The 27,281-nt window shown below is 36.8% G+C and overlaps 1 protein-coding gene across 1 annotated transcript; it reads right to left on the bottom strand.

Annotated features, from left to right (window-relative positions):
• LOC107803792 (tRNA nucleotidyltransferase cca2) lies at nucleotides 1–24,847 on the bottom strand. Its single transcript, XM_016627566.2, has 15 exons — nucleotides 24,471–24,847; nucleotides 15,607–15,737; nucleotides 12,163–12,280; nucleotides 11,029–11,081; nucleotides 9,334–9,383; nucleotides 9,132–9,230; nucleotides 5,732–5,841; nucleotides 5,453–5,580; nucleotides 2,688–2,754; nucleotides 2,205–2,288; nucleotides 1,855–1,917; nucleotides 1,593–1,737; nucleotides 1,345–1,512; nucleotides 893–990; nucleotides 1–812 (listed from the first exon to the last, which is right to left on the bottom strand). Exons 1-15 carry the CDS (start codon nucleotides 24,834–24,836, stop codon nucleotides 708–710), a joined length of 1,785 nt encoding a protein of 594 aa, XP_016483052.2. The 5' UTR covers nucleotides 24,837–24,847; the 3' UTR covers nucleotides 1–707.
• Nucleotides 24,848–27,281: the final 2,434 nt, after the last annotated feature.

The raw sequence follows: 27,281 nt of genomic DNA on the forward strand, positions 1-27,281 counted from the left end.
GCAAAATTTAGTTTTCCAAGGAAAAACTTCAGGACACAAAAAGGCCAGTTTGGTAAAGTTTCACCTTAGCGGCAGAGACAAATCACAAATGCAGTTACTCCTAGTAAAACTAGTTGTTGACAAAACCTGTAACTTGTCCAGCAAGCTTAAGTTCTGATGTGCTTGAAGAAGATCCAAACTGCATTACTGTATCTATTTTACAGTCATCGCTTAGGCGGAGGGAACACGCCCCCATCCCTTCCCCTATCTACCTTCAAAAGTTATATGCTATATCAATAAGGAGTACAAGTAACAAAAAATAGGAAAATCTTGATAATGCCACTAAATGACAGCCTAGTCATGCTGCGAAACTTGAACCTCTTCCTCCTAGTAAACTGTTTTTCTTCTTCCACCGGATAAATATAGATAATTCTTCAGACATGACCAACTTCAACTCAGTTCTGTACTATTTAAAGGACTCCTATCTGACAAGTCTTTTAGCATCACTATACAATCATTAGAAGCTATACAAATGCATAGGCAGTGCCTGGTAATTGGTAACTACTTTTCCTCTCCCTCATCCTCTTCAGCTATTCTACGATATAAAAAGGGGTTAGAGGTAAACTGGTGCAAGTCAATAATGAAACAGCAGACAACAATGTGGGGAATGAGGAAAATCTTGATTCTGAACTGCTATCAACTACCGGATGCACACTGCGCAGATACAACTACTCAGTTCTTGCACGTTTTGACTGTGTTTGCTTCATCCAATCAAGACATTCTTCAGCAGTACCAGAAGGATGTGCGAGCTGCCACTCCAGCAATTTTTGTTGCTGCAGAGGAAAATTAAACGATGAGTAAATACTTCAAACCAATTAACTACTGGCTAAGAAGAAAATTGTTATTGGCATACCCATTCTCTAACAACTGGCCCTCCACTTTTAATCTGCAAAATGTTCATAATTTCCTTTCCATTAACCAAAGGTTTCAATTCCCAAACCTTCTCCAGACCTGGAAATTAAGGTAAGATCATAGCTTACAAATATATATGGGATCTGAATACAAAAGAATTTGCAACCGGCAGGATTGGGTACTTGGGTTATTTTTTATTTTTAGTGGCTGTGCAGCAGCCAGGTTCTGGGGCTAAACAGAGCAAGGAGGCAGGAGCAATTATAGTGAAAAATAATAAAATATAAAAGGGAGACAATCATTTTGCAGGGACATCCTCCCTCTACCTAGCGTTGCTACTGTAACCTCACATATCTTAAATTAAGTGCTCAATATCTATGTGACATGATTGATTCATCCCATTCCACATAGCAAGGGGAACACAAAAATAGAAGCACAGAGGACAAATGATGATACCTAGCGCTCCCACTGCATTCTCTACTGACTTGAATAATCCACTTCTCTTCTCCAGTTCAAAGTTCTCATTTGAGAAGCTTGTAGAGGACACAATGTCAACGGGATGTAATTGCATAGATAGAAGAAGAGCAACGCGCCAGAATTCTTTAATTTCTCTAAGTAGCAGTCCTGTTTGTGAAGAAAAGTTAACCATCAATTTGCAAGATAACACTAAGAAGTAGAGAACTTGTCTTGCAGAAGATTATTACCAGCCAATATTCTAAGCCTCGAAGCAATTGGAACCTCAATGGTATCTTTTTTCCATTCAACTTCTAAAACTTTGATATCTTCTTTAGAAACAAGTGATGGAATTAAGGTGACAAACTTCTTGGTTGCAGTATGCAAGCTTATGACCTGCAAATGAATATTCAAGGCTCAATAACAAATAGTGATAAGAAAAAATAGGATTAAGATTCAAGGCTCAATAACAAATGCATGAAACATATAGTAGTCACAAAAAGAATCACTCACTGTTTCCGCATCACTGGCCTTCAACTTGAGAGAATTGCGAAAAATATAGTTGACAACTGGAATCTGATAAGTGTCAGCCAAAGTAAGTCTTTATACACAATAAACCCCAAATCCTCACGGAGCTCATGTGCAGATAATATCATATTAACAGTAACTACATAAAAATGAGCCTCTTTAGGCAGTTCTTTTCTTCTGCTTAGAAACCAAATGTCGACCAACTCCAATCATAAGCAAGACACATCCATGGAATCATAAGCAAATTTGTTCAATCCACATAAGAGATGCAGAATGGAATCGACCAATGCAAACATAACAGATCGCATGGACTCTTTGATGGTCCAGAGCTCTACCTTTTTGGCTTTGTTATCTCTATAAATGGTCTCTCTGAATGGCAGAAATAAAGCAGCATACAGGCAAAGTCTCCTTTGATCATCCTAAGATAAAAATGGATATGAAAGGGTTAGTTTTAAATTAGCGTATACACAGAAGCATTTGACATCTAACACAGCAAGTTTATGGCAAGTCTTCTTTTTTTTTTTTGGATAATTTGGATCATCACTCCACACAATGAGGATTGTTATCAATAATATGTGATCGCCAATCATCATAGAAAAATCAGAAATGAGAAGAACCGATAACTGTCAAAAACATGAGATGAGAAGTTTAAGAAAGACCCCTATACTCCATATATTATGTATAAAACATTGAGCACCTGTTTTATGCATTAGAACCTTGATTCGGATAAACTCAAAAGGATTTTCATATTCATCCCTCTGTTGAAATCTCAAATACAGAGAAGATAAGGTAAATCACGATGAAGAAACAACACTCACAGAAAATGAGGACCATCCAATTAAGTTTAAAAGCCCACAAGCTAAATCCAAGCAAGCAACACACAGCCTGTAAGTCATAAATGATTAACATGTTAGGGATAAAAACCCTTAAAGAGCAAATAATTAGAAAAATTACGTTATCAAAAACCTAGTAAACAGAGTAAACAATAAAATGAACCTAAATATACCTAATGAAACCCCTAAACAACCCAACTCTAAGGTATATGCAAGCTAGTTTTCACTTGGGCTTTTCTCTTTCGTTGGTCTTTTGCGGAGGGTGTCAGAGAGCCCAATAAAACTTGAAAAAAACATAGCCCTTGATAATGTGCGCAAGAGAATAGGAGGAACACCACATCAGGGACATATATGCGCAAATTGCAGAAAGTGGAAAGAAATAAGAAAAGAAGCCACTAAGAGAAGAAAACTTCAGAAGTATATGGAAGATCCAGAATCCATTATTGATGTCCTAGGATCTTAGTAGTACAGTAGGGATTTAAGATCTTCCTATACCATCTTCTGTAAATTTGAAAGACTGCACCTCCTTGGTGCAGTTGATATATATACAAAATTGTTACCTTCTCAAAAAAAAAAAAAAAAAAAAAAAAAAAGAAGAAGAAAACTTCAGTTCTAGGATTTTGGTAAAGCCTCTCTGACCACGATGCCTCGATAAATTTTCGGAATCGGAGTTCTTGCATTCACTAAATGTATGACCGGTTGAAAATAGCACTCAGGCTATTATCAGGGTAAATGAAGGAATCTGACTAAGATGCGAGGTCTGTTTCGAAAAAGTAAGATGTTACCAGTATCAGTTGTAATGGAAGATGAATAGCCTGTTCAACTAGGAACTATGGTCAAGGGATCCGCCAGCTCCTTGATTGGAGCAACAAGTAGGGAGAAAAGAGGAGAACTACAGTAAGTTAGAGTGCATAAAGATAATAAATTCAACAGACAAAAAGATGCAGGAACAGCATACTGTCTGACTCAAATCTTTAACGAAGGAGGAGAGATAAGCGGGAAACAGAAAGATCCTCAAGGAAATGAAAAATATCCTACCAGAGGTCATGGACAACAGGGGCAGCGGGCTGTTCATATGAAATATGAACTGAAAAGGTGATAAAAAACATCTAGAAAAAGAATATGGCTGACAACAATGTCGACTACACTTTAATTCCAAAGAACAATATACAGGATTGACTCGTTAGCAAGTGTAAAATCAGCAAAGTTTTATAACTGTGAGAAGGCACGGGAGAAAATATGATATATATTGATATATTGTGTGTGATGCAATACAAGAGGTGCTATTTATAGCTACTCTATACAAAGGGGATACTACTCCTATTCCAATGTGGGACAATTACATAGCTATCTCTAACAATAACAAAATAGACCACAAGATGACAATGACACTCATTTAATTCTCCACAAGAGCTAATCATATGCCAATGGAATTCATTTACAGTATCCCCCTAGCTAAATTCTGAGCATGACCACATTTATCATCAAGCTGTTTACTTCTAAGATACTTCAATATAGGTTTGGAAGATGAAACAACTAATATATAGATTTCACTGAAAAAACAGAGATCCAACCAAAGTGACAGCTGGCTTGGTTCAAGCTAAGTTGCTCGGACATGGGTACGGGTGTCCAGCACGGGTACGGATCTAGAGGCCGGATCCTTCGAGATGTAAATTCTAAGATTCGGGGATACGGATCCTAGTACGGATACGGGTGCGGGAATCCGGCTAAAAATAATTCAAAAAAATTAAAATATAAAACATGTCTCTGAATTATGAGAAATTATGTGAAATACTCAAGTATAGATGGTAAAGTGTGGATTTCCATTTTATTCTCAAGTTGTAGATAAGTAAATGATTGATTTCTTAGATAACATATGCTATTTTCTTCAACTTTACCCTAATTATTAGGATTCTGATTTGGGAACCAAATTGTATCTCGTCTCGAATTTTCCGTCCGGCGTGGTCAAAGTACCCGAAATTGTTTATCCCATACCCACACCCATACTAGTGTTGTGTCGACACGGGAACAGCACTTAAACTGCCATGTCGGAGCAACTTAGGGTTCAAGAACGGTCATTCGGTTCTTCTACATGAACATGAATAATAAGCTGTCTCCAACAAAACAAAAATGAAAATGTCACAGAGATGACACTGCTAAAAGCAAATTGGAAATGATCTAGCTCACCATCTACTGGATTTAGACCAGAGAAACCATCACGCAGGGGAATGTTCAGAACATCTTTCTGTTGGTTCTCCTCAAACATCTAGTTCCAAGCAATTGAAATTCATATTTCCATCACCAAAAGCATACAAGATCATGTCTTACTTCTAATATCACCCTTCTCCCTGGACAATAACATCCAGTTTAGGGAATGTTCATTTACCCTATCCCTAGTACCAGACAGTCGGGTTCTATATGTCTGTCGCTAAAGCAAACAAGATCATCCCCTTACATGTGTTACCGACCTTGTCCCTAGCAGTACGTCCAGTATAGGGAGCAGTGAATGAATTAGGCTGTTGACATCACTTTCTGAGCTTGTTGGGTAATCATTATCCTATGTAAGTATGCTTTAAATAGGTCTGGATGAAGTATACAGAAATGTTGTTCACTAGCTGCGTTTTGTCCACAAGAATTTTGGAATACAATAGAATCTACCAAACACATTTTTTTCTATAAGGAGCATCTAACAAGCACACAGCCTATGGATTCTCGAAAATAAAGAATATTTGGAAGACGGTAAACACTACCTATCATATTCCTCAGGAATTGAAGGTTCAAAATCAGTAGGAATACTAAATACAGCCCAAAATAATTTCAAGTCAGCAATATAAGTCATTGCTTTGACTGGTTGTTTGCCAGATATCATAAGATCAATCTGCAAAATAAAACAAAGTGAAATGAAAATTAGAAAAGGACAGCAACCTTTTGCAATGTGCATTAAAGAATTCCTTCTAATAGAGGACCATCTAGGGGTCAAAATTAATTCCAATCATGTAAACCTTCACTCAGAAATAAGATACACATACTTCATGTCCTATCCGTTCTCTGCTAATTTTATCAGCAATAGCAGCCCTCACATCCTCATCAGCAGCTGCCTTCTTTAGTTCTTCATCTAACATAAACCCAAACCTTGCACCTAAAATCACCAAATCATATCGAGACATGATGACATCCGACGAACAGCACAACAAAGTTCAACCAACAAGGAAAAATGCCACTTTGAGAGAGGATTGCGAAAATAGATGTCCAACCAGCTTTATTGAAACCTAAAGTGATAAAAGGAGATACTGGAAGAAAGAGGAAGAATTTCACACTACATATGACTTTAGCATGCTCAAAAGACATGCAGACCCATAGAATATGCAGCAAATAGAGCGGAGAAACTCCCCCCAATCACTAAGAATTGGAATCCTCCATTTCATTAACCAAACTTATCCATGTCAACATGGCTCTAACATATGATCATGATTTCAGTTTTGATAGCAAAGTTCTGGAATGGTTCAAAGAGGTTTTAACACCCACTCACCCCCTCCCCACCCGGGGGGCAGGGGGTTGGGGGTTAATTATATAATATTAAGTAGATGTGCTGTAAGATCTAGTTCAAGCATCTGCTTTAAGAATATTTGAGGCATTTTGTGAGGCAAATCAGCGCAATTGGGCAGATTTAGTGCATAGTTTTCCTACAACTTGCGCAAGTCCTTGGCTACGGAGATGAGTCCATTCGAGCTAATTTAGGCGAACAACCTTCGCAACCACTTAAAATAGCATAATAGAAGACAATGAGCAAATGCCCAGCTGCATGCCATTATGCCATGGACAGACAAGCAATGATTCAAGAGGCAAAAGATAGCTTGGAAAAGGCCCAAAAGAGGATGAAGAAGTATGTTGATCAAAACGAACGCCCATTGGAATTCAAAGTGGGCGACATGGTGCTATTGAAACTTATTCCGCAGATATGGAAGAAAATTGACAGAAGGGTAAGACATAGGACACTAGTTTCAAAATATGATGGTCCCTTCGAAGTTGTTGAGAAGGTTGATGAGGTCGCCTACCGACTAAAATTGCCGGAAATAATGAAAATCCATTTGACTTTCCATATGAGCTTCTTGAAGCCTTACATTAATGATGCCAAAGATCCGGGTCAACATAAAATTAAGAGAGCTCCTCATGTGGTGTGCACACAGTTTGAGGACGAGATTAAGAAGATCTTTGATCACCGGGTTCTTGGGGTACATTAGAAAAGCAGGTGGACAGACTTCTTGATTCAATGGAAAGGGAAGCCCCGAGACAGATGCAATGTGGTAGAAAGGTGCTTCTTTGTGGCAGTATGAAAAACAAGTGGAGGACTACTTGAAGACAGCCTCGACGAGAATGTCAAATTCAACTAGCGGGGGTGGTCTATTAGCCCCTATAGTTGGTACATGACAAATGCCGAATAGAACCAATGTCAAGGGTTTGTATATTTCCCCTTGACGTGGGTTTGTGAGGATGTGGGAAGCAATGTACGGAGCTGGTAGTGTGTCTAAGTGAGTGCATGAGACTTAGGCAAGTCAGCTTGTCAAGGTGGCAGTCTTAACTTTGGGCATCGACTACGGCAAAGACAAAGCAGGCAGGCAAATGACACTTTTGTTGTTTTATGATGCTGACAAAGCACGTCTTACTTGAGACAAATGTTAACATTGGTTCCAAGTGGTGTCAGGTCATCCAATTGGTGAGGTGAAGAATATTGAGGTCCTAGCACAAGTGTTGAATTGAAAGGTTGGGTCTCTTCCTACCACTTATATGGGTTTAACGATAGGAGCGCCTAATAAGAATCCGATGATAGGGAGGATAGAAAAGAGGTTCGCAAGTTGGAGGTATTTATCTAAAGGGGGAAAGAAAGTGTGAATTAAGAATATCCTATTGAGCATTCCCACTTATCTCATGTCCTTGTTAAGCGCTCCAACCAGCGTTAAAGGATTTTCTATAGGAAGGATTTTCTATAGGATGTATCAAGTGGAGAGAGGAAGTTCACATAGTAAAATGGGGGACGCTCACCACACCAAAGTGTTGGGGTGAAATTGAAATTAAAGATCTAAGAGCTTTTAACAAGGCATTACTGAGAAAATGGTAATGGAGATTTGTGCTAAATGAGAAGTATAGGGTTCTGGAAGGGGATCGAGGACTAAGAATATTTCACTTCCACATATGGGTACGACTATGGAGGAATTTTGTAAAAGGGTGGTAAGAGTTCTTTTTTTAAAAGGTAAAGGGATGGTAAGAGACTAAAAGTTTAATGGGAATACTTCATTTGAGGTAGGTGATGGGAACAGGGTGAGTTTTTGGGGACATAGGTTGTGAGGGAACATTTTGAGAATCACATTTCCAAAAAAATACAGAATTTCCTGCAAAAATGAGATACCAGTCCAACGGTTGTGGAATCTACAAGGGGGAAAAGTGGTTTGTTATTTGAGGTTTAGGAGGAACTTGAAAGACAGGGAGGTTGAAGAATTTCAAAATTTGATCGACAGCCAAGATGTATGAAGATGGAGGTTAGGGGAAACAAGCATCTTTTCTGCCAAGTCATATCATGAGAAGCTCCTAATTAGGGAGGAGCCAGCTTTTCCCCACATCTCAGTATGAACTCTTAAGGTTCCCAAAACTGTGTATTTTTCCACTTGGCTAGCTGCGCGGAAGGGATCTTGACTGTAGAAAACTTGAGGAAGGGGAATATTGGTTGTGTCTGTTGGTACTTCATGTGTAAAGGCTTAGGAGAAGATTTAAATCACCTCCTTTTACACTATCGGGTGGTTTGGACTTGAGTAGGTAATGTCAGGCAGTGAACAAAATAATGCTTAGCTAGACGTTTAGAAGACAAAAGCGAATACGCATGGCATGGAATATTGCTCCTCTAGTACTTAATGTGGACTTTATGGATAGAGGAATAAGAGAGCCTTTGATGGAGTAGAGAAAGATTTTTCATACTTAAAGAATAGCGCAGTTCCTATATGTATAGATAATTTGGTGTCTTTCATAGAAAATCATATTTTTTTTAAGGTTTTTCTATCTTGTGGTATACTTTTTGTATATGGTCATGTCTTTGCCCTTCTTTTAATAAAATTTATTTCTCTATCGAAAAAAGATATATTGGTGTAGGCTCTGTGCTTATTGTACACTTGTATAACATGTCGTAAATATACCCCTGTCCTATAGTCCTAGCCTGCCTCAACACAATGCAATTTTCTCACTTCGAGAAATTATATATCTTATGCTTTACTTCTATAAGTAATCTTCTAGGGAACGGATATAATTGCCTAGAAAAAAAACTAATCCTGCTTTAAATTTGAAAAATATTCAGTTTGCTTAAGACTTCGAAGAAACATTCACATGCTGCCAATCATCCAATATCATAATGTCAATAGTAATAGTCGACATCTAATGCATTACCAAAACGAACAGCTCGAAGGACTCTTAGGGGATCATCCAAAAAGGTCTGCTTTGGAGGTAGTGGGGTGACAATTTTTCCCGACTTCAGATCTGCAATGCCTGAAAAACACGAAATTAATTAATTAGTTAGACACATGCAATAACCTATCTTTAAAGCTACACGTAACTGAATCTGGTCAAGAGAAACAGAGCTCGTGCATACCTCTTTCTGTAAAATCTTCGACTGACTTGGTGTTTATGTTGTAAAACAAGCTGCAAAAACATAACTTTTGAGAATCAGAAATTTGAGACAACATAACAAGAGTTTACTTATGAAGTGGCTATGGAGATTTTCTCTAGAGGATCAAGCTTTATGGAGGAAGGTTATCAGTGAAAAATATGGGGCAGATGGGAGGTGGGTTACAGCAGGAGCTTCTGGATCCTATGGTGTAAGTGTATGGAAGTCAATTAGAAATTTATGGCTAAGATATATCAACAATGTCAGTATCAAAGCCGGCAATGGTAATAAAACTTCTTTCTGGAATGATGATTGGATTGGAAATGAACCTCTTAAAAGAGGTTTTTCCAGATTTCTCCATACCCCACTTGTGGGATTATACTGGTATGTTGTTCACTTTAGTGCAGCAACCCCAAGCTACCGTGGCTGAGGTATGGAATATGCAGAGGTGGAATGTTACTTTCAGAAGGTTCCTCAATGACTGGGAGGTTACCAGAGTGATTGAATTCTACAAATTGTTGGATGGTTTTAAGGGCATCACAGAAGAGGGCAGACTTATATGGGAAAGAAACAACGGAGGAGTACATACTGTAAAGTAAGCATATGAAATCTTCAATAGCTCTGGTCACATGAACAATGGGACATGGCACTGGAAGGTGACAATCCCTTTTAAAGTGGCTTGCTTTTGTTGGCTTGTCGTCAAAGAGGTTGTCCTAACTCATGACTGTTTAATGAGCAGAGGAATGCCTATGTTTTCCAAATGTTTCTTATGTGGAAAAAAGATTGAAACAGTCACCTCTTTTTACATTGCAAAGTAACTAGCAGGCTGTGGTAACTATTCATGAGTAGGAAAGGTGTGAAATGGGCAAAACCTAGGACAACTGCAGAAATGTTAGCTTGCTGGAATGACCCAAGTATTCTACTGAGGCAAAAGCAATGGTGGAGGTTGATCCCAGCATGTATTTGGTGGTCAATATAGTTGGAGAGAAATTCAAGGTGCTTTGAAGATAGAGCTAACATTGAACAGAAGATTAAGACGAATTGTATATTTTTGTTTCACTTTTGGTGTAAAGAAGCTTAGTAGAGGATGTAGAGTGTATAGTGGTTATTATTGGGTCCTTGTAACTACCGCAAGTCTGGGTTTTTGTTTTGCACTTTTTTGGGGGTCTTGTAACTATCTTTTACCCTTGGCATAATCTTTATACTAAGGGTTTAGTCTACTTAATTTATAAAAATTGTTACCTTCTCAAAAAAAACATAATTTCTAGTGAATAATTAGCTGATTAAACAAGGCAACTCATTTTTATTATGTGGAAACAAAAAGCTAACTTAAAACATAGTTGGACACATACATTAATGCATACAAAGGCAAGATTCTCAGAAAACAAAATGAAATGATATGAAAACATCCTCCTGTCCCAAGAGAAAATAAACAAATCAAAAAGATGCAAAGAAACCAAATAAATATACAAACTTAGAAGAAGATGAAAAAGAAACTGAGAAGCTTTCCCTGGAGTTTGTGAGCCCAAGATGCTTTTTTTTTCCTCATTTACTCTTTTGGGTTGTTTGGGCTGGGGGTGAAGGGAAAATAGATCAACTAAACCAAGTTGCTGCCTACAAGTGTAAAGGTGTGGCAAATATTTAAAAAGGGTACTGAAAGGTAAAGATATAAGAAAGTACCTATTAATGGTCAAATCCCTGCGATCTGCATCCTCTTTTGCAGTGCCAAATTTCTAAGAAACAGCAGATGAGAAAGACAATCTTTTAATGAGGAAACTAGCATCCATGGCACCCGAACATCCGTACATGACAGCTAAAATTTTGACATTTAATTATTTGACGTAACTGCATTGTTATCAAAGGCGAAAAGCGCAAAAAAAACTCTAAGGTCTGTTGGGGCTTTATGCGCAAAGCGCAAATAAAGCATGGGCTTTAATGAAGAAAGACGCAAATGGAGAAAAACTACATATATGTATGTATAGTCCAAGATTAATATCTGTAAGCATAAATACCAAATATACAGACAAAAAAATTAAAGATTACGATAAAGTGAAATATCAATTATTTGGTGTTGCCTCTTCAGGATTACACTCATTGGCAAGAAAAAGTATGTCTTAGAGCCTTGATGACAACACTAAAGCGCCCGCTAAGTGAGGCGAAGCGCTCAACATATTTTGAGTCTCGCTTTAGGGCTTAAGCGCGCTTTAAGCCTTTGATAACACTGCGTAACTGTTAGGATGTCAGCATTAAATAATGGAAAGGAGATTAATCACAACAGACATCAATGGTTAAATATAATGAAGGCTTCCTATTATTGCAACGATGGTTGGTTAGGTTCATAAAAGAAGGTCATACAAAAGAATAAGTTAAAAGAAACATAAATAAGTTCAGATATTAAACTGAACAATTCTAACGTATTATATAGGAAAATTTCATTAATCTTGAGCAAGCAGCGGACAGGAACTGGTAACATGTTGATTCAGCATTCTCATTCACTAAATGACCATCCCATTGATCCCGCTTAGCAACCTCATTTTCTTTAAACACTAGGTCATTATTAATTTAAAGGATGACACTAAGCCTTGTACTCTCTTATTTGAGGCCCTTGATACTGGATGCATTAAAGTACACTCATGCAAAGGCCTTCGCTTTACTTACTCCTTCACTTACTCCCTTTTGTTATCTTTCATATCTAGGTTAGGTAGAATCTACTAAGCCTTTCACCCCTCGCATTTACAATAAAATAAAAAAGAAAACTAATTTAAACACCAAAGAGAAGATACACATTTTATTACCAATCCAACAATTACATACCATTGTTGGAATACGACTGTTCTCACTGTAGTCTTCTGCTCTTAAGTTGACAAAATCAATCCATACGTCATAAAGGCGCATCCTTGCTGTTTCCAAGTGCTTTGACTGTTCGGGATTGCTATAAAGATTATAAAATAGTATTTAATTAGTGAAAAATTGCTCTACAAGCCAACAACACTGAGAAAGTTACGTGCCACATCAAGATAAGTTAATAGTAGTAAGAACAAATCATAGATTACTCTTAGTAGGATAAAAGATCCTAGAACACTTATAGCACAGAAGATTAGAATCATCTTCCTTTTTGGCACAAAAACTAAAAACTTGCTTCTTTTTTAAAATATGTAGGAAAAACAAAAATTATTACCCCTCCCAAACTTCACTCAGAGGGCGCAGACCTGCAAAAAGAGCTTTACTTTAATCTATTTCCCAGATAATTTTTAGCTGGATCTTTTTTTTTTGGTAACTATAAACTTTATTTACCAAAAGCATATTTACAGCTCAAGGAAAAAAACAAAATACCACTTGTCGACTGGGCTAGACATAGTCCCAACCTTCAGTGACTTGCCAACTAGCTACCTAACTTCCATACATTTCTGTACTAGCTATTCTATGTAGCCTCATGGGTAGAAATTTAGACTGTGCAGCTTCTTCATCAGTCGCGGCTTCGTGTTTCCTCTATAGATTATCTCTTGTATAATCAATCTAACTATCTCCCCGCTGATCTTTGTCTGTGTTGAAATACTCTGAGATTCCTTTCATGCCATAGTTGATATACACTGCCAGCAATAGCCATCTTGTAAATTTCAGCAGATGCACTCTTTCCATTATGCTGTGATATAGCCCATTGTACTTCTGCAGCCCATTCCATAGGCTGCCTATATAGACCTTGCCACTATAACAGTTTTTGCCACACTTCAGTAGATAGCGTACATACATAGAACAAATGGGATATACTTTCCTCAGCCGCTCCACACATAGGACATGTTGCATCGTGTATCACTCCCCATCTCTTTAGTTTGTCCCTTGTATATAATCTACCATGAGCCATGAGCCATGAGCCATGAGCCATGAGCCATGAGCCATGAGCCATGAGCCATGAGCCATGAGCAGAAGTATGAAGTTCCATTTAGGGGCACTCTGATTGTTGCAAGTCAGTCTTCTCCAAGCCACCTTTGGCACATTACCCCTCAGCTTGCAGTAGATGCTGTTGATTGAGAATTGATCCATGCTAATCATCTCATCCATACTCATTCCATCCTGTGTGACATATTTGCGTGCTTTCAAGATTTTCTGCATTATCCAAGATGCTTGATTGCATTTGGCCTCCCAGATATTTTAGCCGGATCTTTATTACAAGACTCTTTCACTGAACATAAAGGAGGACTACAAAAAGCAACCAGCTGCACTAGAGTAATATCTATCAACTTATTTTCAAGTCAAGGTTTAATTAATTGATACCTTATCAAGTTCAACCACTTTTTCCTCCCTGACAAAACTTGGCAACCATTCTCAATAACACAATGCATGTCCAACACTTTTTCTTGGGAGAACGGTAAGAAGAATGCATGACCTCACTACAACACTATTTTTTAATATCAGTGGTGCTCGGGCCACTTTGTGTGTACCTCGACTAGTCCACCGGGTATCTACATCTCCACCGGTGCAGGTACCAAATAACTCTGCCCACCAAGGGTTAGGCAATATGGGAAGAAATCGCCTAGTGTTTTGTATCTCTAATAGTGTTTGAACCCTCACTATAATACTATTCTTCCAAACTTAAAAATCGTATAGTGCATATTAAATAATTAGGCCTACATTAAATGAGGGACAACACAACTTCACTCCCTATTTCAAAGAAACAAATATTTAACTAGTACTCCCTCCGTTTCAATTTATGTAAACCTATTTAATGGGCACAGAGTTTAAGAAAAAAAAAAGACTTTTGAACTGTGATGTAAAATAAAACACATATATTTTATGTTCCTATAAATCATTGCATAAAGGTAAATTGCTTCCAAATATGTAAAGAGGCCATTTTTTAGCATGGACTAAACAGGAAATAGTTTCACATAAATTGAAACAGAGGGAGTATGCTAGTTCATGGTCCTGCCATCTGCATGGACGTACGCAGGATTTTACACAAATGATGTCGATATTGAAATAGTAAACATACATAAATTGAAACAGAGGGAGTATGCTAGTTCATGGTCCTGTCATCTGCGTACGTCTGCATGGACGTACGCAGGATTTTACACAAATGATGTCGATATTGAAATAGTAAACATGTGAACAAATTATTTTAATAATATTGTATATTTAAAAATAATCCATATCATATTAATAAAACATAATACAAATATATTACTACAACTCGCCTCAACAAATTTACATTTTTTGAAATTTATAATAGCCTACTTTAGGTAACTTCGGTCGATGGAAGGCACAAAAAGCAGTACATGCTCAGTGGTTTCGTTCTTACTCGCTTTAAAATAGGTCTGGGGTTCGGTCCCTTCCGAGCATAACTTTTTAAAAAATAACTGAAATCCGAAAAAAATATTAAATTACATGTCGAAATTGAGACTCGAACTCCCCACCTAAACTAGGGAGAAGAAGCGCTCAACCAATGAACTAAGACGTTCTATTTGTTCAGTATTTGCATTTTTTTTTATATAATAGCATTTGCATATTATTTATATGTGTATTTAGTAAAAATTATCCGACGCCGCTTGAGCTAAGGTAAATCCGCCCTAGTCATCTGTGCCAATAACTATTTTTTCTGACTCAGAGATCTTAAAGAGCATAGAATTAAAAATGTTACCTACATTAAATGAGAGACAACATAGCTTGACTCCCCATTTTAGCGAGACAATTTAACTAATATGCTTGTTCATGGTTTTGTCATCCGTGTCAATTACTATTCACCAGATTTATCCATCCTCTTTTAAAATTAAAAATAAACTAACTTTTACCCCTATTTTGGTTGCGTAACATCTGCCAAAACCATCCCTTCAGTGATCTGGTGCACTGTTTGGAAGGAAAGGATTGCAAAGTTTTTGAAAGCAAATTGGAACATGTAACTAGCATTAAATACAGATATATTTCTTTACTCTTTTTTTGTTGTAACATGGCTATTGCAAATGACATTGAGGTCATGGTTGACTTTTGAGCTCGTGACATAACATGTAATGTAGCTACCACTTGTAATTACTTCAAAGCACTTACTTGATGCTGATATCAATATACTACCTTTAACAATAAATAACGAACATCTGCCAAAATCAAGACTTTAACGGTACACGGTGGGAGTTTTCCACACAACAGATGTGGATTCAATTCTCATTGTCCCCATTCCCCTCCTCTTCCCCTTCTCTAATGTAATAGGGGGGAAAACTGCCCAAAAAATTGGGAAAAAACATCTCCTGAGGAAAGAATGCAGGAACATACCACTGGATTACACCAACTCCTTGGGTTTCCTGACCTGATGCTGATAAGTACTCATTCACTTTCTCACAGAATTCTCGTCCATACATGTTGTCTAGAGCAATATCAATATCATAGCATTCATCACCTAGCAGCTACAGTAATAGAACTCCGTATTAGCCAAAGAATAAAAAGGTACAGAAAGAAAATAACTTAGATTAAACAGCAAAACCTAATTTCTTGACTAATAAATACTTTGGCCGCTTTAATAATCACAAAAATACATGTAGCTAGAGGTGCGCGTTCGGGCAGTTCGGATTGGATATGAAAATTTTGGTTTGGATTTTCGGTTTTCGAATTGAAGAAATGACAATCCAAATCCAATCCAAATAAGCTCGGATCGGATCAGATTTTTTAAGTTCGGTTTTGGATTAATCGGTTTGGATATTTTGGATTTTCAGTTTTGAGCTTATAAGTTGAGATGTTTGATGTTTCTTCTTTTTACAAAAACGAATAACCAAATGAAGTACTCATCCTAAATTGCCTGAAAAGTTCTTCATTCTCACCACAATCATCCAAAAAAAGTATTTAAGTAATGGAATTATTACCAAGAAAATACAACAGAGGCATTAATACGGCCGATAAGAAGTAGCAATAGTAAAACCATGTCCAAATAGAAAATATTCTGATAGTTACTTAGTAATTTTTATTGAATATATGAGATAATATCTAATGAGTAGGGTATTGAACTTGTTATTATTGACATATGGATAATTGACTAAATATAAAGTATAAAAATTTTGGATTTTCGGATATCCAGAAATCCGAAGTAACAAATCCAATATCCAATTCGAAATCTAAAAAATTTAAAAATTAAATCCAAAATCCAATCTGTAATCCAAAAATCCCAACATAAAATCAAAAAATTCGGATTTCGGTTTGGATTTCGGGTTTGCCCAAACTATACCCACCCCTACATGTAGAAACTAGAAAGCAATTCAAAAAAAATTCCGAAGGAAAGAAAGATACTAGTAATTAATTGAAGCAAAAAATGAAGTAGTTTAGGTTGATAAGCTCAGGTGACATAGTTTCGAATGTTGCAAATAACAAGAAAGAAGAGAAAAAGAATCTAGAGATGCTTGTAACACACCCAATGACATGTATTTTTTCTATTTACTTGTGTAAAGCTTATATAATACTCGTCCGTTTCAATTTATGCGTAAGGAAGACGTTCAAGAGGGTTTGTTCTGATGGTTAGCAACCTCCACTTCCAACCAAGAGGTTGTGAGTTCGAGTCTACCCAAGAGCAAGGTGGGAAGTTCTTGGAGGGAAGGATGCTGAGGGTCTATTTGGAAACAGCCTCTCTACCTCAGGGTAGGGGTAAGGTCTGCGTACACACTACCCTCCCCAGACCCCACTAAGTGGGATTATACTGGGTTGTTGTTGTTGTTGAAGACGTTTAAATCTTGTGGTCTCAAAAGAGATGTGTATAATGTACCAAAAATCCTTGAATCTTGTGGTCTTAAATATGTCATTTGGATTGTTGGAGTTAAAGAGTTACTAAATATAAAAGGAAGCATTATTTTTTAAATAGATTAAAAAGGAAAGTAAGACATATAAATTGAAACGGAGGGAGTATATCAAGCTTCAAGATATTAGAAAAGGATACAAGGCTTATATAGTTGGGTAGAGAACAAAAGATGATGTCTTTAGCCGTAGCGTGCGAGACACATGCATACCTACATCTATAGAATATGTCCCTGGTGTGGACTGTGGGGAAAAAATTAAAATATTTAGATTGCATTCCATCAGAAAATGATAAGAATATATATGTGTTTTTCTTCTTTGGGTCAATAGTTTTGTTGGGGGGGGGATAATAATGTTAAATCAAACACTCCATTATGAGCAAGTGTACAGAATAAATATGCATAAATCAACATTTAGGTTTAGTCTACCCTATTTACTCCAATTTAGTTACCATTTCTGTACTCTTCAATTAATGTTTTATAGGGATTCTCTTAAGTCCAGAAATCAAGTTTTTGTGCACAAGAATTATTTCCATGCTGGTTAACCTACTGCAAGCTTCCTCCTTCATTCTTGCCTGATACCAGCTATTTTTTTGCTCACATACACAGCATTCCATAGTTTAAATTGAAACTAAAAAAATTCAATTGATAAAAAGCTCATTTGGCTAAGAGTATACACTGTCACATCTGGATAAACAACATTATCCCCCCACCATTAAAATAAAGTCAGGAAAGATGATCTTGAATTTCGCGTAAATTAAACACCAGCTATACTTTACTAGTGGAAAATGCTCTCAGGCACATTCCCCAAAGCTGCTCTCTTTCCTACCTCCTAGGTCGGTAGAGCTGATCTTTCCGGTGTACTCTCTCACCGGAATCTTCCATTTCTTTCGCAAAACCCAGTGTTCACCCACTGTGAGCATTGTTTAAAATTCTTCTTGTTTTATTAAGTTCAACTTCTACTTGTTAATCCTACTATGAGGGAGAACAACATCATCTACTTTGCAGTGGGTTTCAAGTCATATGACATTGAGAGATGTTCATCAAATGCTGAAGAATGGTACGAGTGGATAGAACGAGGAAGGAATCTAATTAGAAGAACGACTTTCAGCAGGTAACTTAAAGGAAGCATCAAAGATGAAAGGAAATTATGTGAAAAGATGGAAAACCAAGGATCATTTTTCAGAAATATTCTTCGCGAGGAACTACAACAAGCACGGGCGTTATACAACCATCATTAGGGTCCAAGGCAGGGGGAGGTCTGTTATTATAGTGCCAAAAGTATCATTTAATGCAGGATGGTTAGACATTGCAACAAAAATCGAAAGGTTCATTAATAGCGGGGTATGGAGGAATGTTATTAATGCTCCCAAAATCATTGAAAAAGGTCTTCTTTACTCAAATACTGTCCGGAACCATAAGTGGGCAAGCAGAGAAATGAATGAAGCAGTGGCCCAACAAGAAGACGACACTATATGCATCTCTGGTGATTCAAACAATGAATTACTCGGCAGATGCTTGGTGGGGTTCATCCCAGAAAAAAGTTCTGAAATTGCAACTATGTCGGATGTTCGTATATGGGCATCAAACTCCTGGAAACAAGCACATGGAACCAGTATCTATGAGATGGACCAGAATCGATTTCTCTTCGAATTCCACTCGAAACAAATAGCTGACCATGTATTGGAAAGTGACTGGTATTGGAAGAAACTCAAAGTTAAGCTTCAATGGTGGAATCCGATGGTGGGGTCAATCTCAAGAAATAAGAAGATAAATCACGTATGGATTAGGCTACTAGGGCTTCCATTACATTTATGGTCCCAAAAACTGTTCAAAGAGGTGGGGGAGATTTGTGGTGGCTGGATTCAAACGGAAGAGGAGACGGAATCGAAAAATCACTTGAGATGGGCAAGAATTAAAGTTAGAGGAGATGGCTCTGCAGTCCCAAAAACAGTGAAGATAAAATTTGAAGGGGTAGTGTTCGAAATCACAATGTGGTGCGAAGCTCCGGTGAGATCGTATGATGAGGAGAACGGAGAAGAAGACTGTATGAACAAGCGGTTAAAAGAGGCATGCAGATGGCTGGGGGAGGGGCTCAAGGTTATAAAAGTATGATGGGGCATGTGGGTTGTTCAAATCAGGTACAATTAATATCTAAAAAGCCATGTGACTTGTCACGTGACTTTTTATTGGTTAATAACAAAGCTGCCCAGAAACTTAATAGAAAGGAATTGGGCCCAGATTTTTGGCCCAATTAATATCGGAGGAGAAGGCTTCAAAATGGCCCAATGTAAAGCCCAGACCAGATCCACTTAATGAAGAAATAAAAGCGATACACTCCAAACAGTCTGTGGGAAACTCAACTAATAACACACACAGCTGAACACAGAATCCTCGACAAGCCAGAAGCAGAGAAAAAAAAGAGAGGCCGATGGAGATAAAGAAAGTCTCCACGAAGATACTGTGGGGGATAATGCCATGTCGATTATTGAGGAACATGAAGAGAAGGGAGTAGACACGGAAGATTACAACAACATGCACATGCAACCAAAGGAATCAGACATGTTTGTGGATTGTGCAATTGAGGAAGTTGTGCCTCTGAATCATCAAAGCTTAGAGGACCTGAAATTTGAGGCATCCATCTGGGTGCACCAGAACATTATAAGATTAAGCAAAGAATTTGGGGTGGATTTTAATGGGTGTGAGCAAGAAGCACTGGAATTTTTCATGAAAATTGATAACAGAAGGCAAGCTAATAAAGGGAAAGAGGTTGCGCAGATGGTTCAGACTCCAAAGAAGAAGGAAATCAAAGAATTGAAAAGTTTAGAAATTGGGAGTAGTTTCAAGAGTAATGGAACTAAAAGCAGAGGGGCTACATTACCAATCATAGCCAATGTTAGTGAACATCATATCTTGGAATGTCAGGGGACTTATAAGAATTAGAAAGACGAGAGTGATTAAAAGTCTAATTCTCAGGTGGAAGACAAAGATTATTTGCTTCCAAGAATCAAAATTAGAAGAGGATATTAGGGAAAAAGCAAAAGAACTATGGGGTAATAGATGGATGAAATTTGCACAATTAAAGGCTAGTGGGACTAGAGGGTATTGTAGTAATGTGGGATAGGAAAATATGAAAGGGGGAAGTATGATGTGAGGGAGCACATACTATCACTTGCAAATTTTCAGGCAAGACTCAGGACTACTCATGGCACCTCTCAGCAGTGTATGCTCCTAATGACAGAAGAAAGAGGGAGGAAGTGTGGTGGGAGCTGGCACGTGCAAGAGGTTTTTTTGATGGACTATGGGTGGTATGTGAGGATTTCAACACTGTAAGGTTCCCATTAGAGAAGAAGAATTGCTCCAGATTCACAAGAGCTATGACTAAGTTTTCAAATATTACTGAAGACATGGAGCTGGTAGACATCCAATTATCAGGGCGTGAGTACACGTGGAGAAAAGGTGACAGACATGTAATAACAGCAAGACTGGATAGATTCTTGATCTCTACTGAATGGAATGAAGACTTTAGAAACATAAAACAATATGTGCTTCATAGAGTGACTTCATACCATTCCCCACTGATGCTTCAATATGGCAGTTGGGATCCAATCAAATCATATTTTAAGTTTGAGAACTAGTGGCTGCAGACAGAAAGATTCAAAGGCAAAGCGCAAGAATGGTGAAACTCTTTCACATGTGAAGGAAGGCCTGATTTCATTCTAGTGTCTAAACTTAAGGCACTGAAGGCAAAGCTTAAAGAATGGAGCAAAACTTTACAAGGCAATTTGGCATTGCAGAAAACAAATATTCTCGGCCAACTTGCAGAGCTGGAAGAGATACATGACCAAAGGAGCTTGACAAAGGAGGAAATATTCACAAAAACTTCATTGACCATGGAGTTTGAAGAGATTGCAAGCCATGAAGAAGTAGCATGGAGGTAGAGAACCACGGCCCTCTGGTTAAAAGAGGGAGACAGGAACACAAAATTCTTCCACAGAACAGCTAATGCTCACAGGAGATATAACAACATTGACCAGTTGATTGTGGAAAGGGAATCTATTCAGAATCCTGAAGATATCAAGAGGGAGGTGATCAGTTTCTACCAAAAGCTATACAAAGAAGAAGAAGAATGGAGGCCACTAGGTTCCATCAGAAACAACCATATGATTACACCAGAAGATAACTTAATGTTACAGAGTCCATTTGAAGAGCAGGAGATATGGGATAGTGTGAAGGCATGTGCTGGAGACAAAGCACCTAGCCCAGATGGATTTTCAATGGCCTTTTTCGTCAACTACTGGGATGTGGTTAAAAAGAAAGTGGTAGCTGTTGTTCAAAACTTTCATGAACAAGGAATGTTTGAAAGGTGCCTCAATGCTACTTTTGTGGCTTTGATTCCTAAGAAGGTGGGAGCAAAAGAAGGGAGAGATTTCAGGCCTATCAGTTTGATAGGCAGTATATACAAGATCATCTCCAAATTATTGACTGAGAGGCTCAAGAAAGTGGTCAACAAATTGATAGATACTCAATAGATGGCATTCATTAGGGGAAGACAGATTATGGATGCAGTTCTAATTGCAAATGAATGCATTGATACTAGGAAAACAAGCAAGGAACCTGGGTTACTTTGCAAGCTGGACATAGAGAAAGCCTATGATCACCTGAACTGGAACTTTCTTCTGGAAACTCTAAGGAAAATAGGCTTTAGAGGAAGATGGATAAACTGGATAAAATACTGCATATTTACTGTGAGATTTTCAGTACTCATCAATGGAGCATCAGTTGGTTTCTTCCCTTCTCAGAGATGTTTGAGGCAAGGGGATCCCCTTTCCCCTTTCCTATTCATCATTGCTATGGAACGACTGAATGATATGCTGAAAAAAGCTCAAACAAACAATTGGATCAGGGGCTTCAAGGTGAACTCTAGGGCTGATAGCAACATGATGATCTCCTTGCAAGTATGCTGATGACACTGGCATTTTGCGAAGCTGATAGAGAACAATTGAAAATACTAAGGGTGATCTTCATTCTCTTTGAAGCCACCTCTAGACTACAATTAAGTGGCATAAAAGCTTCATTTATCCAGTTAATGAGGTCTTGGAGATTCAAAGACTTGCTGAGATTCTTGGAGGGAAGGTAGATGAATTACCTACTGTTTATTTTGGGATGCCACTAGGAGCCAAGAGCAAGTCAAAAGGAATTTGGAATGGTGTGCCGGAGAAGTATGAAAAGAAGCTAGCAAACTGGAAGAACCAATATCTATCTATGGGGGGAGGCTAATCTTGATTAAGTCTGTTCTTGATGCCATGCCTACCTATACGACGTCTCTATTTCCAGTGCCAATTAATGTAGCGAAGAGAATAGATGCATTAAGAAGAAATTTCCTATCGGAAGGCAACAATGACAAGAAGAAGTTCCACCTGGTCAAATAGAACTCTCTTACCACTAGCAAGAAGAGAGGGGGATTAGGAATCAAAGATCTGAGAATTCATAATCGGAGTCTGTTGATGAAGTGGCTATGGAGATTTGCGGCTGAGGAGCAAACACTGTGGAGAGAGGTAGTTAGGGAGAAATATGGAATGGAAGGAAAATGGACAACCAAACCAGTGAGAAGTCCATATGGTGTTAGTGTATGGAAGTCAATTAGGAACTTGTGGCCAAAAGTGAGTGACAGGGTAAAGTTCAAAGTTGGGAATGGTAGGAAGATTTCCTTGCGGGAAGACAACTGGCTAGGCCAAGGCCCTTTGAAGCTACTCTTTCCTGACATATATACCTTGAACCAACAACAACAATCAACTTTAGATGAAGTATGGAATAATCAAGGTTGGAACCTTTCTTTCAGAAGACTTCTAAATGATTGGGAAATTGACAGAGTAATTGTGTTTTACAAGACCTTGGAGCTATTCACTGGAACCAACTCTAATCAAGATCTCATCATATGGCAAGGGAACAGGCAGGGGAAATTTTCTGTTAAGTCGGCATTTAAGGAATTCAACCTGTCAAACAACCAAGTTGGTTGTTGGCCATGTAGATGATATGGAAAGCGAAAATCCCCTATAAGGTTGCTTGCTTTTCATGGCTACTAGCAAAGGAAGCGGTTCTAACTCAAGATAATCTAAGTAAAAGAGGATTTCACTTGTGTTCTAGATGTTACTTGTGTGGAGGGGAGGCAGAGACAATTAGTCATCTCTTTTTGCATTGCAAATTCACTGTACAAATATGGAGAAGCTTTATTAGCTTAAAAGGAATGGCAATGCTAGGAAGAATTCTTGATGTTCTAGCATGCTAGAATAAAGAGGGCAATCTTTCTAGCTATAAAGAGAGATGGAGCATTGTCTCAGCCTACATTTGGTGGACAATCTGGGAAGAGAGAAATCAGAGATGTTTTGAAGACAAGTCCAGTAACATCTAGAAGACAAAGATGAAGTGTCTAGCTCTTTTCTATTTTTGGTGTAAAGGAAAGTCTTTAGAGGATCGTGAATCCATTTTTGATGTTCTAGATTCCTTGTGAGAAGACCAAGGATCAAAGGCGCTTTTCTTTCTTTTTTGGGCTCTCCTATGTAATTATAGGTGTCTACACAAATTCAGTGAAGACTATATATCAATATACAAATATGTTACCTTCTAAAAAAAAAAGATGATCTTGAAAATAAAGGTGCGTCAAATGTTGATTACTTCTCCTTGTATTGAGCAATGAACACTGCATTTGTACTTATATCTGTTCTGGGCAATTTAAAAACCAAAATGAATCGAACCTGATTCTGTTTTCAATCTATTGAAGACCTCGAAAAATACTAGATGATTTCTTCCCATCTATTCGAGCCTTGGTTATCAAAAGAAATTATATCATCTAAATTCGTATTGCAACAGTTTCTTTTAGACCCTTGTAAGTTAGCTAGGCTTTTTCTTATATTCATCGGTTGTTAACATTTGGAAGGCTATCAATGAGATTATCCCTAGTTTCCTTAGCTTAGCTTAGCAGTAGTAGCTTTCTTCCTCGGTTTAGCTAGTGTTCTTAGCTCGAATTTCAAAATGCAACAGGTTGAAAAGTTAGATTGATAGAAGGAAAAAACATGTAATAACCTGAATAGATTAATAATTATGAACTTAAGTTGTATGAAAATAGGTCAAACGTACATCAAAAAAGAATGGCATCAAACATGCGGGGACGTCCAAAACAGGGAGTCTCATATAAATTGAGATAGACTCAATGCTGGGAGTATCAATCAGTTTTAGTAATAGCTCCTTAAGACTAAGTGCACTAACATAATTTGATAGTAAAATTTCATAATTCTGACTGTTAAATTAGGACAGTTTAATAACAGGAGACAAACAAAGAATGATTAGGATTAGAACCAAAACCTTATCGCGAACCCAACCACCAGCAACACGAAGCTGTGTTTTGAGATTAAATTGCTCGACAACTTGAAGAAGACAGTTGAATATCTTCTCCTCATGTTCCGTCAAATCAATATGGTCCTTCACTTGGACTGACGACGGCGGAGATGCTGGCTTCTCCACCATTGTTGCTACTCCGGCGTAAAACCCTAGCGCCGGCGGCGGTTTGTGAGCGGAGAAGATTGAGAATCTCTTGAGTTTGAAGGCTGGAAGAAGGAGGAGGGATGAACGAAGGGGAGAAGAAGTAGGAGGGTTTCGGAAAGTGAAGAGACGAGGAGGGCGAGTGGCGTTAAATGTTGAAAGGGCTACGGCTATACTCAAAGCCTTCATTTTTTCTCCTTTCTAACGGCCTAGTGATGACCCGCTTTTAAGCATGCTAAACGGGTCGGGTCAGCTCGATGAAGAATCTGCTTGTGCTAGTCACGTGACCAGCCCAATGTACGTTCAAAAAAATATTTATAAAATTAATTAATTAGAAAACTTAATATTGAAAATGGCAGATTTGTCGAATTGTATTTTATATATACTAGCTTTAAAGTCCATATCAATGAATATAAAATTTGGAAATTATACAAAGATTATCAAGCTATGTGATAAATTATAAAATAAGAAAAAAAATTAAAATATACAAGCTTAATAAAGACTATTGATCCTTTTTAGCCAACTTAATAAAGAAAAAATTATATCACGCAAAAGTATTCTAATGCCTTTACATAACTTCGATACATGAGTTGTGCATTTGCTTTAATAGCTCAAATAGAGAATAATATTTTGACTTGTATTCAAGTATCATGTAAAATATACTATGTTCTCATAGCCTTAAAGAAATAAATTCTATTTGCTCAAAGTACCTAATATAAATTTCATGTTAATCTTATTGAATTCAAATTGAAAAATGCCAAAAATAATAAGATACTCCATATATTGTTAGATATAATTAATATATAAAGAATTTTATTAGATTAGTAATTCTAAAATCCAACAAAATTTATTTCTAGAAAGAAATAAATGATATAAATTTAATCATTATATCATTATGATATAAGTTAAATTTGCTTAAACATTATTTATATTGTTAGAGTATCTACGTTGTTAGAGTATTATTTAGCTGCAAAATTCTAACGTAGGATATAGTGTTGGAGTACAAACCCATAATCAAACATTAGTAAACAACTATCAAATAGAAAATTATAATTTGAGATTTTAACCAATATAAAAAATATGCATGTAGACTTATAAATTTATTTCGGTTATATAAACTAAATTTATTAAACGTGTATGTTTTTGCATGTCACACTTATAAAAGTTCCCAAATGTTTTTTAGATATTTCAATATAGTTAGTAATCTTCCTTAAATATGTAGTATACGACTAGCAAATTTTATTTTTTAAAATCCTAAATATTAGGAACTTTTACATTGTATATAAAGAAATATATAATAACAATAATATTAGTTGATTTAAAATCCTAAATTTTAGGAAAAATTATCAAATGACAATTTTGTCTAGTATGAACTTTATTTTTTAAGGGTGTAAAAGGCGAACGACATTTCGCTAAGGGCCTTCGTGCTTTTAATATAATATAGATTAATTAAAAACAAGTAAAAATAATTGTTAAAAAAAATAAAAAATAAAAAGTAGGTAAGCGTAATATCTTATACAATGAGGGAGACTAGTATGATGGAGCAATGTGAGAGAAGATCTTTAAAATTATCTTAAAATAATTTGAGGGAAAAACAGTTTGTTATGTATAGGAGAAAATGATAAAAAGTAATTCTTTATATGTGAGGATAGCACTGTAGCGGATTCATAATTTTCAAATCGTGGGTGCTCAACTATTTTTTATCTAAAAATTACTATTGAAACTGAGTGCTCTATTAATATATTTATATGAATTTACTAGTTTTTTATGCAAGTAATAGTATTTTGCTCTAAAAGTAATAGGTGCTCAAACGATCATAACCCATAGAGTGGTCAGTGGATCCGCCCGTATAGGTTAAAATCATTCTTTGTATTTATCCTTTAGCATATTTCATCCTTTAAGTTTACTAAAAATAGGCACACTTTTGATCTTCATTAAATATTAAACTAATATTGTAAGTCCTTTTAAAAGATTCAAACGGAACTATTCCAACTATTAAACCGTATAGGTTAAAATCATTCTTTGTATTTATCCTTTAGCATATTTCATCCTTTAAGTTTACTAAAAATAGGCACACTTTTGATCTTCATTAAATATTAAACTAACATTGTAAGTCCTTTTAAAAGATCCAAACGGAACTACTCCAACTATTAAACCGTATAGGTTAAAATCATTCTTTGTATTTATCCTTTAGCATATTTCATCCTTTAAGTTTACTAAAAATAGGCACACTTTTGATCTTCATTAAATATTAAACTAACATTGTAAGTCCTTTTAAAAGATCCAAACGGAACTATTCCAACTATTAAACCGTATAGGTTAAAATCATTCTTTGTATTTATCCTTTAGCATATTTCATCCTTTAAGTTTACTAAAAATAGGCACACTTTTGATCTTCATTAAATATTAAACTAACATTGTAAGTCCTTTTAAAAGATCCAAACGGAACTATTCCAACTATTAAACCGTATAGGTTAAAATCATTCTTTGTATTTATCCTTTAGCATATTTCATCCTTTAAGTTTACTAAAAATAGGCACACTTTTGATCTTCATTAAATATTAAACTAACATTGTAAGTCCTTTTAAAAGATCCAAACGGAACTACTCCAACTATTAAACCGTATAGGTTAAA

Source organism: Nicotiana tabacum, chromosome 6, assembly GCF_000715075.1.
Source record: "Nicotiana tabacum cultivar K326 chromosome 6, ASM71507v2, whole genome shotgun sequence".
In the NCBI taxonomy this organism is placed as follows: Eukaryota; Viridiplantae; Streptophyta; class Magnoliopsida; order Solanales; family Solanaceae; genus Nicotiana; species Nicotiana tabacum.

What these genes read in the sequence shown, in the direction of transcription:
- LOC107803792 (XM_016627566.2), bottom strand. Translation starts at nt 24,836, where the DNA reads ATGAAGGCTTTGAGTATAGCCGTAGCCCTTTCAACATTTAACGCCACT. An exon ending in CCTTCGAGCTGTTCGTTTTG is followed by an intron (nt 5,842 to 9,131) that starts GTAATGCATTAG and finishes TGGTGATTTTAG; the next exon opens with GTGCAAGGTTTGGGTTTATG. An exon ending in ATTCCTGAGGAATATGATAG is followed by an intron (nt 2,755 to 5,452) that starts GTAGTGTTTACC and finishes TATGACTTACAG; the next exon opens with GCTGTGTGTTGCTTGCTTGG.